Source organism: Coregonus clupeaformis, chromosome 8 (genome assembly GCF_020615455.1).
Source record: "Coregonus clupeaformis isolate EN_2021a chromosome 8, ASM2061545v1, whole genome shotgun sequence".
NCBI lineage: Eukaryota > Metazoa > Chordata > Actinopteri > Salmoniformes > Salmonidae > Coregonus > Coregonus clupeaformis.
In genome coordinates, this window is record NC_059199.1 from 25,145,758 (window position 1) to 25,159,016 (window position 13,259).

At 44.2% G+C, this 13,259-nt stretch overlaps 2 protein-coding genes across 6 annotated transcripts; both read right to left on the reverse strand.

The window, feature by feature from the left end:
* Window positions 1–273: 273 nt before the first annotated feature.
* Window positions 274–13,259, reverse strand: LOC121571462 (transmembrane protein 268-like). 5 transcript variants are annotated; one of them, XM_041882933.1, is made up of 9 exons: window positions 13,157–13,259; window positions 8,225–8,354; window positions 7,658–7,752; window positions 4,665–4,772; window positions 4,309–4,461; window positions 3,781–3,891; window positions 2,823–2,912; window positions 862–1,083; window positions 274–596 (listed from the first exon to the last, which is right to left on the reverse strand). In XM_041882933.1, exons 2-9 carry the CDS (start codon window positions 8,340–8,342, stop codon window positions 426–428), a joined length of 1,068 nt encoding a protein of 355 aa, XP_041738867.1. In that variant the 5' UTR covers window positions 8,343–8,354; window positions 13,157–13,259; the 3' UTR covers window positions 274–425. The 5 variants fall into 5 exon arrangements, with proteins under 5 accessions (XP_041738867.1, XP_041738863.1, XP_041738866.1 ...); XM_041882929.1 differs by having other exon boundaries at window positions 8,225–8,359; XM_041882932.1 differs by lacking the exon at window positions 13,157–13,259 and adding an exon at window positions 9,418–9,712.
* On the reverse strand, window positions 4,790–6,699 carry LOC121571463 (galactose-specific lectin nattectin-like). The gene has a single exon (XM_041882934.2). It carries the CDS (start codon window positions 5,915–5,917, stop codon window positions 5,351–5,353), a length of 567 nt encoding a protein of 188 aa, XP_041738868.1. The 5' UTR covers window positions 5,918–6,699; the 3' UTR covers window positions 4,790–5,350.

A 13,259-nucleotide genomic window follows, 5' to 3' on the forward strand; every position in this document is an offset into this window, starting at 1 on the left:
CTCGCATGGAATAGCCTTCATTTCTCAGAACAAGAATAGACTGATGAGTTTCAGAAGAAACTTATTTGTTTCTGGACATTTTGAGCCTGTAATCGAACCCACAATTGCTGATGCTCCAGATACTCAACTAGTTTCCAGCTACAATAGCCATTTACAACATTAAAAATGTCTACACTGTATTTCTGATCAATTTGGTGTTCTTTTAATTGACAAAAAATGTGCTTTTCTTTCGAAAACAAGGACATTTCTAAGTGACCCCAAACTTTTGAACGGTAGTGTATATATTTATTGTTTGTACAATTTAATGCATAATAATTTACACAACAGTGGGTTTAAATCATGATTTTTACATGATCGGTGCAAGTATTATATTGTCCTACACTAACATATTAAGTGGAATGAATAAGCTTTTCTGTGTCCCTGTCTTATAATCGTAGGACCTTGGTTTTGATATACTGACACAGACAAACGGAGGCAGTGGTGCAGTGATTCCTCCTGGAGCGTAGGGGGCGGTGTGTGGAGTTTGGCAGCTTTTCAGACAACAACAGCTTGACATACACTGCACCATAGGTCAGTAAAAGTTGGAGTGCTTTGGCCTGCAAAAAGAGATATGTTTGGATAACATGAACAACAAAAGAGACTTAGTAATACTGTATTGAACACATGCTGCAGTCTGTAGGTAGGCTATATCGTAGACAGTGGTGGCTGGAGCCCGTCCTCCAGATTTCTCCCTCCACCAGCCTCCACTGATCTCGAATACCATTTGTTCAACATATTGCACTACAGAAAAATCCTTTAGTGAGCAGTCCAAATCATAACATAAGATTACAAGTATTATTGAAAGCAGTCTCTCTAACTAACCTGAGCTGGTAGTATTTGGTCCGGTACCAAACTGTAGTTAGTGGTGAGTTTGGTGTCCTCCCTCTGGCTGGTTGAGGTGCTGCGTCCAGTCTCCTCATCGTTCACCAAGAGGGGCCTTTCCTCATCAGAACCTTCATTAACACTTGACCCCCCCGCCACAGGGTCAAAGGTCATTACCTCTGTCACCAGGACAAGGTGGGACATTCTCTTATTGAGTCTTTTCTAGGGAGTGAGTGAAAAGTGGGGGTAACCCATTAGATTGCATTGTCTGCTAGTGCTACATAGAAACACTGAATGGTGGTCATCATTACACATCACAAGATTGCCTTACTAGGCAATTGAAGGGCTTTATACACCACATAAAACCCTCTGATAGGCCTAAGACACAATCTGTAATACTCAATGTCTCCTATTGTCAATTTCCAGTTTAATTTCAATTTGCCTCATACAATTCCTTAACAGTACACAGAGATTTGTCAGTATCGATCTACGTAAAACTTCAATTAAATGCAGTCTCAAATAGCCGCCTGTCCCCTTTAATAGCCGGGCGACAGCACACATTTCAGCAAATAAACGCTGCATGTAAATGATTGTTTATGAGGTTACCATGAATTACCTTGAATTGTTAACGAGGTTTAATGTTTGATTTATTACATTAAATAATTCAGTAATGACTCAAAAAATGATGTCAATCTTCAGTTTCTATCACCAGTAAGAAATTGCTAGCCATTGGCTGCTAACAGCTGAGTACTGCTAGCTAACTGGCAAGCACAAAAACAGTCAACAATTTCGAGAGTACAGGGTGTACAAGTGTTTTCCTTAAGGGTATACTTTAAGGAATAATTGTCCCTTACATAAGGGAATTATTTAAGGGCGTTGCTTAGAGCCCACCAAATATTTCCTTAGGTATGGGCATACTTAAGGGGTTTTTACGGTAGTTTTAAGGCACATATGGCAGAAAGAGTATTGGGTTACCATGGAGACGGCCTGATTCACTGACTAAACTTCTCATCAAAGAGATCGCTTTAATTTTGTGAGATAGCAAAATAGAACTTCAAGACAGAATAACCAAATTGCTTCAGAAGATAATAAACCATGTTTCTTGTAGTTACTTTTCTCTTAACTTGTTTATACTACTTTCTAGTACGTCAAGCTAGCTTACAGAGTAGCTATAGCTAACTAGCCAGCTAGCTTTGTAGATGTGGATTGTGCACCTTCCATTGTTTAGCTAAGTAGCTAGCTGGTTGATGTTTTTCCTTTTGTAACCAGAACAGATGAAAGCAACATTCACCTCCACAAATGCTGTTTACATTGATATCCATACTGAATGAAGCAGTTAAGGGACCTCATGGGTACTCTTAACTTTTTCAGTTAATTTAAGGGGGAAATTCACCTTAAAATGTTTTGTGCAACTGCCTTAAAGTTAAGGAAACTTTAAGGAAAACTGAAGGTGTTTTATGCAACCGGGCCCAGACCCTTAGAAATAGGCAGATTGCCTTCTAGTGGTGAAAGAACTGCCGAAAATGCACAGTCAAAGAGGAGAGTAATTATTCTGTCAAGGAAACATTTTATTGGGAGGGGGGAAATAGAGCCATACTAAGACAAAATAAACCTGACACAGTGTGTAAATGATAACACATTAGTGCAGGAAATGAAGAAATTGATTACAATGCTGGAAGTGAATGCTGGAATTAAACAATTAACTATGCAAATGAGCAAAAGCTGTGTGCATTACAGAAATAGATGCCTGGCTCAAATAGAATCTTGTCTCTAATAAGCACCTGTTGTGTTCAGTGATTTAAGCAAATAAACTCCCAGGCTATTAATTGAAGTTTTACGGTATGCATATTATAACCCATCGCCTTCCCGAAACAGCATGGACTGAAAGCCTTGCCAAAGAGAACGCAGACACAAATCAACAGAGTCATAGAGCGAACATGGTGACATCATGATGTACCTACCTGGGCCTCGTCTCTGACAAAGCTCATCTCCTCTAGAGTTTCAGTCAGTGTCCTCAAGCAGCAGGCCGCATCCCAGTACACAATGAACAACTGAGAGGATAAGAGCGAACGAGCGAGAGAGAGCGAGCGAGAGAGAGAGAGAGATTAAAAGAATGACAGAGCGGGACAAAAAGACAGAAAGACAGATACAGACACAGACACAGACAGTAAGATGGACAGACAGATAATGTAATGGGGACATTTTAGATTACATATTTGGTTTAGAGGGATCAACACAATGTTTAGCATTTTGAGTTTCTGTAATACACGTATTTTCCAGTGTTCCATTTGTGACACTCAAGGTGCCGGTCTATGGTCACTAGACCTGTTATGGATTATTCTCATATCTGTTGATAGTGATTGATGCCAGACTGGAGGTACAAGGACCGAGGACACTGATTATTCACTATTGTATTGTATTAATGGCATTCTGTGGACACTGTGTGATTCTGTAGCAGCTGGCAAAGTCACTGCCTTTTCGTTTTGACTTCATATGTGTCAGAACATTTGGTGCTGTCTGATTAGGATATAAAGGGCCTGTCTCAGAAGCCAGTTAGACATTTTCTCTGCTTCTGTGCTGGGTGGTGTCTCCCTGTTACAACTTATAATAAAACAGATTGATTTTTGATTTACTTTATCTGTGACTGCTCTTCTCTTTTGTTACCCTGGAAATACCTATTACAATGAAACTACACTATCATATCAATACATCGATATATAACTTCAAAGTGCCATAATTGATCGTTCGAGGGATCCGGTTGCAGATTATTATTATTATATTATTCATACCACAACAAAACAGCAAAGGTATTTAGAAGTAACCTCAATTACAAGAAAGGGAGAGTGATAAAAAGGTTTGACACAAAATGTCTGCCTTCTCAGATTGAGCTGCCTGTATGTGCAGGTTACAGTAGCCTACCTGTAGACTTCCAGTACAGTTCTGCACCCAGTCAGCCACGCCCACTAGCAGCTTATGTCGGCTCAGCCTCTCATTCACCTGGATGAGTCGCACGTCAATGTTCATGTTTATCTGTAGGACGACCATTAAACATTACAGGTACATCTACATCTAACGTTTTAGGGTCTTAAAACTGGTTACAGACTATAGTCCAATATCTCTATGGACATTCATTTTTTATTTTTTATTTTGTTTTGTCATTTAGCAGACGCTCTTATCCAGAGCGACTTACATAACGAACCACATTGGTTTCAAAGTGTCTGTGAATATTTTGCTTCAATCCTCTTGAGTGTGGCATATCTACATGCAGTGTATTTATTTGCTTCCACAAGCACAGATGTATTCCTATTAATATCTATGCATTATTTATGTTGCTACCGCAGCTCACTAATTTTAGCACTGCGATTAAAGATTAGATGGCATTTATAAGTGGGCTAACCATTAAGACTCTTAAGTGCTCTCAGACTGATAAACAGATTGAACACCCACCTCCTTGTTACTATAGTGGAGGATGACAATGATGACTGTGGTGAGGAAGATGGAGACCAGACTGACAGACAGGCCGAGGACCCAGTAGTCAGTGACTGAGAGATAGAGGTGAAGAGTGGAGAACACAGCACACCATATCACCACATATAGAATCTGGAAGGGAGATAAAAATGATACACAGTATAAACTAAACATACAAAGAACAAGCACTAACTCTGAACAGATACCGGACACATTAGTATAAGATCTCCTGATGGTGTATAAGATTCACAGATATTGGACACTATAGTGTGAATAATGTAATGGATGTAAAAATGGACCCTTGAGTTATTCATCAATACTTTGAGGGACCCTACCGGTGCCATGATGAAGTGGAAGAGAGAAGAGTTAAGGTACAGGTATCTCCTGACCGAGGGCACGTCCAGTGCTATATCCAGAGGGGTCTCAAAATCTGCTACAGGAATCTACAGTGTAGAAACCAAACATTGAAAACATTGTAATAATGTATTCTAAATGTAATTTTCCATGCAATGGCTTTCATACTTTACCAAAATGCATTCCACATAATAAACAAGATGAGGGAAAAAGATAAGGGGGAAAAAAGAGTGCTTTGATCTGGGTGGTCAAAAGGTTGTAAAAGTGTGTGTGTGCATGCATGCGTGTATGAGTGTGTGTGTGTGAGTATGATCTTTAACATAAAAATCACTTACTTCACTCGCTGTGTCTGTGTGAATAAACTGTGCTACAAAGGCAGCAGCACTACAGCCATTCCACAAAAGTGGGTATTGCCACGTAACCCTGTGTTTTTATCATAATTTCTGTGCCAAGTTTTGTGCCACAGAGCTTCTTGACAAAACAAAAAGACAGCTGATGCGAGCACACAAACCTTTTGTAGTTCTATGTATAATCCAGAAGCAATAATTTAAGCAACAATTATTTTCAATATAAGGTGTTTATTTAATATTAGGAAAAAAGGGTTTCTTCTCAAGATGGAAGTCCCAGGACAGCCAGGGACAGCCCTTCCATCTTGACGGACAACTGACTAGCAGAGACGCTCTGCGCAGACAAAGGCGTAACCCGTGCTGCAGTCATTATCAATCCACAGCTTTTGATAGTTTGTATTCACACAGTTTTGAGCCTCTCCACCATCAGGGTCTGATTTAAACCAGTCAGTAAAGTCCACCTTGGACCCGTCAGTCCACATCCACCTCCCCTCCCTAACGATGTCAGACAACCCGATCCAGGTGTAGAACTCTAAAGGGTCGAAAGTCTTGATTAGGGTTTTGATGAACTGGTGTTCTGCCTCACTGTGCACAGAGGCCAAGTTTGCTCCCTGAGTCACACAGTAGGACTCAGCGTCTGCCCAGTCCAGTCGTGTGGCAACATACTTATAGCAGCGTCCATTGAAGTCGTACCAGCCCATGTGGCAGGATTTTCGGGATAGCTCTTCACCCTGGTCAGGAGTGTCATGTTCAGCATCCAAAGCAAGGCTGAGGAGAGAGATGGCACAGAAGAACACGAACATGGTTCTGGTTGGGCTGGTAGGCAGGTAGGTGTGCTCGGCTGAAGTGGGTCCTGTCCTTTTATCTGATTTACAGGTAGGCATCATGTCATAGGCGGATCATGTACAGACGTGGCACATTCACTATCTCTGAGTAAATATTAGGCCTACATAAATAAACCTCAACCTTTACTGAAGCTGTTTAATCTGTAGATTTCGCTCCAGAACCTAACAAAAACTAAATTCTAAAAGAAGAAACGAAAATAAGGAAATCAAAAACTTTAAGAATGTTATTTCTCACTTCCCTCATTAAGGGTGTGTATAAGCTGTGCTCCAAAAGGTCTGATGCTGCGCGACCGAAGGTAATCGCCTTGTTCCGCCCCAGTCCCACTCCCCTGGACACCTTCCCTTCTCCATTCATCATTGAGCGTTGGTTGTTTAGCTGTCGGGAAGAGGTGTCCAGAGAATTCAGCAACGCAGCCACTCTGCTCCAAGTGCATCACTACAGCCATTCTAGATAAGGGGTATTGCCACGTAACCCAGTGGTCATATCAACTCTGCAGCTGTGTTCTTCTCATAATTTCTGTGCCAAGTTTTGGTTCATGGCTTTTTGACACAAACAAAACATCCCCTGGATGTGATGTTTTAGCCAACAACACATTTTCAACATTAACTGCTGTTCAATTGTCATTCCAATTAATGATATATACTGATTTTTGAAGAACATAACTTAAGAATGCCTCATGAGCTTAGTACACTGGTCTTATCCCATCATAACCTAAAATATAAGGATAGGCCGGGATGCAAACATGGAAACATTGCCTTTGCCAATGCCAGCAGCATACCACCCTGCATCCCACTGCTAGCTTGGCTCTGAAGCTAAGCAGGGTTGGTCCTGAATGGGAGACCAGATGCTGCTGGAAATGGTGTTGGAGGGCCAGTAGGAGGCACTCTTTCCTCTAGGCTAAATAAAATGCCCCAGGGCAGTGATTAGGGACATTGCCATGTGTAAGGCGCTGTCTTTTCGATGGGATGTTAAACTGGTGTCCTGACACTCTGTGGTCATTAAAAATCCCATGGCACTTATCGTAAGATTAGAGGTGTTAACCCAAGTGTCCTGGCTAAATTCCCAATCTGGCCCTCATACCATCATGGCCACCTAATCATCCCCAGCTTCCAATTGGCTCATTTCTCCCCCCCTCCTCTCCCCTGTAACAATTCCCCAGGTCATTGCTGTAAATGAGAATGTGTTCTAAGTCAACTTACCTGGTCAAATAAAAGGTGCATGGCTGAAAAGGAGCGATTGGATTGAATCCCGGCCTCACTCATGGTTCATGTTTTGTTGTCATTTAAGGCCTATATCTTCAAAATATGTTTAACTATCATGTTGATCTCATGGAATGTCAGTCATTGCATGCAAAGCTTTATCTATAAATTTAAGAGTGCTGGCATTTCTCCAGCCCTATTCCTCAGCTTAGCAAATAAAGTGTTTGGGGTACCATTTGCTGGCTCATAAATTCAGGATTGTGGCATTAGCACGGGTCATGTTTTTCTTCATGAAAGCTTTTCGGATTGATAAAATAACAGTAGGCCTATATTTTGGTGAGACAAAAGACAGTCTGAGAGAGGAAGTGAGATAACGAGCTATTCTAGTTTAACCTCCTCACACAAGTGGACATGCTGCTTGACATACCGAGGCACAACGGATGAGAATAAAGAGTGCCAGTGGGCACCCAGAGAGAGAGAGGGAGAGCGAGAGCAAGAGTGTTTGTGTGTGCATGTGCGTGTGTGTGTGTGCATGTGTGCGTGTGCATGCACATGCGTGTGTGTATGCGTGTGTGCACTGACCTGGAAGCCGTCCCTCTCGAGCAGAGCCCTGCAGAGCGACAGATCAAACCTGGGGCTCAGCATGGAGGAGGTGGGTACTGCCAGCACACACTGACCTGTAGGAGAGGAAGAGAGAGAGAGAGATAGACGGAAAGTGAGGTAGAGAGAGAGGGATATATATATATATATATATATATATATATATTGAGAGAGAGAGAGAGAGAGAGAGAGAGAGAGAGAGAGAGAGAGAGAGAGAGAGAGAGAGAGAGAGAGAGGGGGGGGGGTAGATAGAGGAAGAGGGGGCGGGGAGAGTGTTAAGGTTGACAGTAACACATTCTGACAGAGATTTTAACAGTGATGAAAATTGGAGAGTGATTGAGAGAGTCAAAACAGAGAGAGAATAAAAAAGGTATAGAGGAAAAAGAACATGGGTAAAAGCAGGACATTGTGAAAAGGGTTAGTTTATCCAAAAAACTTGCCAAGAGGCAAAACATAGAACAAGGAAGAGAAACAAAACAAAAACAATGATTTGACAAACAGCATATGCCACATGATCAGACTTATCCATAGTACTATGTTACTACACACCATTCCTCCATCTAGAAGTTCTTCTGTTTTCTGGCTGGATCTTGGATGATCGTCTTAGGTCAACTTCAACATCACTCTCGTCTGAAGGCACAGAAGTCTTGTCCTCCATCTCATCCATGATGACGGGACCCTGAACTAGCAAAAACAGTGATACAGTTTAATCAAAATCCCCAACCATAATTCAGAGGAAATGAGTAAGAGCGTGAATGGCCCTGACTGCCAGTGTGATATACAGTGCACAGCAACACAGTTCCATTAGCCTGGTCCCAGATCTGTTTGTGCTGTCTTGCCAACTCCTACAATGACTATAGGAGTTGGAAAGACAGCACAAAAACATCTGGGACCAGGCTACAGCTTTGTTGCTCAAGCAGAGAGATGCTTTGGCATGATTACAACCCCACTTCCCAGTTCCCATGTGCCGTAGGTTGTCAGATACAGTATGTGTGTGATGTATACACAGTATTATGAAGTGAGTAATAACACTACAGCTTGCAAGCAGCACATTCCAGTGGCATGCAAAACAAACAAAGACATTGAAATTGAGAAAATGAGACAAAATATTCCCTCAGTAGATAATGTTTTCCTGAGGCATAGCTTAAACTGTAATCTCAGGTAAACCAGAACTAAAATCGTGCGTAATTTGGTCGCATACGCAGAATCTGTCCACAAGAGATTCATTATACCGTGACTCTACTGGAGAATGAATGTCAAAGGGCTGAAGCTGAAGCTCGCTTCGAGAGCCCCCCTCTGAGACTATAAATGTATCTAGCAATTGTGTCAAACGCCAAAGCTTAACTTTGGAGAAGTCAGTTAAGACAAGCACTTGATGTGTCCTATGTTTCGAAAGCAACTGAAAAATCACATCACTACTCCTTTTAGAACTGATTACATTGCTTTGCTATGTTATTTCAGCGTGTTGGAGAAACCAACAGAATAATTAAACTGTACTGCCAAGGATTTCAGATTCAGCACTTTCAACACAAGTTCAAACAATAATTTAAGTCGTAGACTGAGTAGGCTGTTAAGTAGACTGTTTTACCTTTATTGTACTGTCATACACACGAGTGTAGCGAATGGCAATGCATACTTGTCTTTCAAATGTGATCTTTTCTCTTTTCTCAGGCTACACTCTTCACAGGTTTCTGTTAAAAGTGATTAAACTGTACCACAGTTATAAGATAGACATACTGCACCTCAACAGGGGCTGTCTTCAACGCACCACACACAGCCAAATTATCACTTTCTTTTCAACAGCTACAAATTCTGTGAAAGTGAAAGACAGAAAATGGAGAAGAGACTGAGAGAGCAGCTATATTTTTAGACACTACTTTCTCGTTCTGTTGTTCTTTCTCTCCCTCTCCCATCCTCCCTCTCTCCCTCTGCCGCTTTGTCTCTCTCGTTTGCTTGTTAGAGAGGGAGACACATTTTTTTGCACAAATGCTGTCGGCAAGGTTGATTTCAAGTTCTTCTATCTCTACTGTAGTTCTCTCTCCCCCTCTCCCTCTATCTCTCTCCACCCTTTCTCTCTCTCTCTCTCTCTCTCTCCCTCTCTCTCTCTCTCTCTCTCTCTCTCTCTCTCTCTCTCTCTCTCAGGCATAGACTCTCTTATTCTCACTTCCTCCCTGCTGTAAGTAAGTTGTGACATCTTGCCAACGTTGAAACAGTTTGTCTCTATACGTTTCTGTGTACGTGTCGTAATGAAAAGTGCATGTCTACAACGTTATGCGAATGAGTGTATGTAGCTATGTATAACCATGTGATGTGTGTGTGCGTGTGTGCGTGTGTGTCTGTGTATGCAGGTTTTATGACAGTGAATAGCAAAACATTTTAAGCAAGAACCAATCGCTTCCGCTTGGCTGAGTACTCCCCTAGTGTTTCCTCTTTATCTATGTCCTCTGTATTCCAAATTCTAGGTATGGTTATTAAAGATAAAAACAATTTCACAGAATCATAATGTTTAGCAGTGACAGTGAGGTGCTGAACATCAAGAAAGACACATGACTAATAGGACAACTCACCAGAGACTATTCAATGTAGAGTCTATTACATGATCAAGAGCTTCCTACCCACCTGCATTCACTCTAATACAGTTACAGCATTTCAACCGTTCTCTGGAAGCTTTAACCCTTTCCTTCACAACTATATGATCCTCTTCCCATCCAACTACACTGCAATGCCTCTGAAACCAGACTCCCCTTGTATTCTTTCATTTACTACCCAGGTGCCGTGCAGGATATACAGTAGGCAGTAGGCAGAGATGGTGAAACAAAGATCTTTACTGGTGGTCCCGAAGCCTAAATACAAAATAAGGGACTTAAATAAATGAAAGAAAGGCGGAGCAAATAAGTCTCCAAAAACCGTCTGACAGCCAAAATATGAAATACTACCTAAGACTGAAACAAATAACGAAACAGGGAGAACACTTCTCAAGTACCTGTACATAGAGCTCCGATCAGACACTGAGTAGTACTGCTGGACATAGAGAAAAACTGAGCAAGGAAATACTGGGAAGTGAGGGCATAAATACACAGGTGAACCGATAATGTCCACTGGGTGTGTTTAAAGCCGTCTTCCACTCGTCCCCCTCCCGAATCCTCACCAGGTTGTAGGCATTACGTAAGTCCAGCTTGGTGAAGACCCGGGCTCCCAGCAACGACTCGAATGCCGTCGTCATCAGGGGGAGTGGTTAGCGGTTCTTAACCGTGATGTCGTTGAGCGCCCGGTAATCAATGCACGGCCGCTGCCCACCGTCCTTTTTCCCCACGAAGAAGAAGCCCGCGCCCACGGGTGAGGTAGAGGGACGGATGTGACCCCACGACGAGTGCCTCATCGATATACTCCCTCATGGCCAGGGTCTCCGGCTGGGACAAGGAAAACAATCGCCCTCGTGTGGGAATGGTGCCCGGCAGGATATCGATAGAGAAGTCGTAAGGCCTGTGAGGAGGTAGGCCCTTGGCACGCCTCTTACTAAACACCTCCCCCAGATCCCAATACCCGGGGAATGCCTGCCAGGTCTGGGCCGGTGACAGAGTCTGTAGCCGCCGTCCTCCTGGTGGCAACCGCCGCTAGGGCGGTAGGCGGTTCGGAGTGCGGGACCTGGGGAAGAGGTGAGGACTGGTAGGTGGTCTGGGACGGTGGTTTGGGCTGATGAGCGGTCGGTGAAGACCGGAACAGAACGGGGGCGGAGCCTCCCTCATTAACACATCAGGTTTCCCGCGGCCCCAGAGTCCACCAGTGCATGCGCCCGACGCGCAGCGCGGGCCCACTGAACCCTGACGGGGAGAAAGGTCTGGGAGTTTCTGGAGTTGGGGTTTCGGTTCCAGCTCGATAGCACCCCTCCCGATACTAGCGAGCCCTCCCGTTTCCCGGCTACTCCGGGCATAGTTGCAGTGGTGACCATCCTGGCCTCAGTACAGGAAACGTCCCTGGCGCAGACGCCGATTGTCTACCTGCACCGAGAGTTCGACGAGTCCTCCAATAGCCCCTGGGCGTAAAGGACGACCAGGGCAGCCTCCTCCCATCCTGCCTCTCGAGCCCGGGTCCGGAACTCCACGGAGTAGTCCGCCAACGAACGGTCACCCTGCCGACAGGCCGTGAGCCGCCTCCCGGCCTCGTGCCACGACACCACCCGAGAGGAGTCGAACACCTTGCGTAGCTCCCGGGTAAATTGGTAGGAGTCGGAGCATGCCGGAGTTTGGCTCTCCCACTCCACGGTAGCCCAGGAAAGGGCCCGACCTGTCAACAGAGTGATAATGTAGGCCACCCGGCCCTGCTCCGTCGGGAATGAGGAGGGTTGAAGGCTGAATAGCAGGGAACACTGGGTGAGGAATTCCCTGTAGCCCTCATACCTATCCGGAGGTGGTATGCGGGGTTCCCGCGATGTCGCAGGCGAGACTGGAGACGCCGCTGCCGGGGCTGGTCGGGTGTCCACCCGGCTTTGCACGGTGATCGTCAGCTGGCGGAGATTCTCGGTGATCTGCTGCATGCTGCGGTCGTGTTGGTTCAGCATCGCTCCCTGTGTTGCCAATGCGCTCCGATACTGTGCTGCCTCCGCTGGGTCCGTATTGGCTCAGTTTTCTGTAAGGGTTGGGGTGAGGTGTGACCCAGGTGCGGTGCAGGATATACAGTAGGCAGTAGGCAGAGATGGTGAAACAAGGATCTTTACTGGTGGTCCCGACGCCTAAATACAAAATAAGGGACTTATCACGATAAAAGAAAGGTGGAGCAAATAAGTCTCCAAAAACCGTCTGACAGCCAAAATATGAAATACTACCTAAGACTGAAACAAATAACGAAACAGGGAGAACACTTCTCAAGTACCTGTACATAGATCTCCGATCAGACACTGAGTAGTACTGCTGGACATAGAGAAACTAGCAGAGAAAACTGAGCAAGGAAATACTGGGAAGTGAGGGCATAAATACACAGGTGAACCGATAGACACAGGTGACACCAATAGGATGATGATTAGTCCCGACTGTGAGTGAGGAGGTGCCTAAGGTTGTTGGAGGATGACACCTAGTGGGTCGCTCCGGAACTGCAACCCCCTTCTGTAACACTCACCCCACCCCACCCCACAATCTCTCTCTCTCTCTTTCACTCTCTCTCCCAGCTTGTGACTCAGATCAGCCGGACCACATGACTGGTGGAATGCAGTCTATGCTTCTTAGCCCAGCAAAGAGAATAGAGTGAGTGAGAAAGTGAATGAGAAAATTAGTCCAAATTGGGTATTGTCTACATGCGTAGGCATATCTATATAGGGTCCCTTGTTAATGACATAACAATGTACCAAAACACAATGACAACAAACTTTCTTTAACAAATGGATATAACCTAGCAGAGTAGGATCCTACTTGAACTACATGAGGCTTCAATGCACACACATAGGCTACACACACACAAACAAACTCATACACACTATTCCTTACCTACCTTAGATTGTTGTTGTTATCCTAGCCGGTGTGGGTGTTGATCTGGATGCTGGTGAGAACATCAGCTGTTCTCCAGGCTGTCGTGACTCTGGTCTGGTGGTCTG

Excerpts from the sequence above, each read along its gene's own strand:
- LOC121571462 (XM_041882933.1), bottom strand. The coding sequence starts at position 8,342 with ATGGATGAGATGGAGGACAAGACTTCTGTGCCTTCAGACGAGAGTGAT. Across the intron at positions 4,773-7,657 it reads TCGAGAGGGACGGCTTCCAG|ATTCCTGTAGCAGATTTTGA; the intron begins GTCAGTGCACAC and ends TCTACACTGTAG. Across the intron at positions 2,913-3,780 it reads ACTGTACTGGAAGTCTACAG|TTGTTCATTGTGTACTGGGA; the intron begins GTAGGCTACTGT and ends TTATCCTCTCAG.
- LOC121571463 (XM_041882934.2), bottom strand. The coding sequence starts at position 5,917 with ATGATGCCTACCTGTAAATCAGATAAAAGGACAGGACCCACTTCAGCC.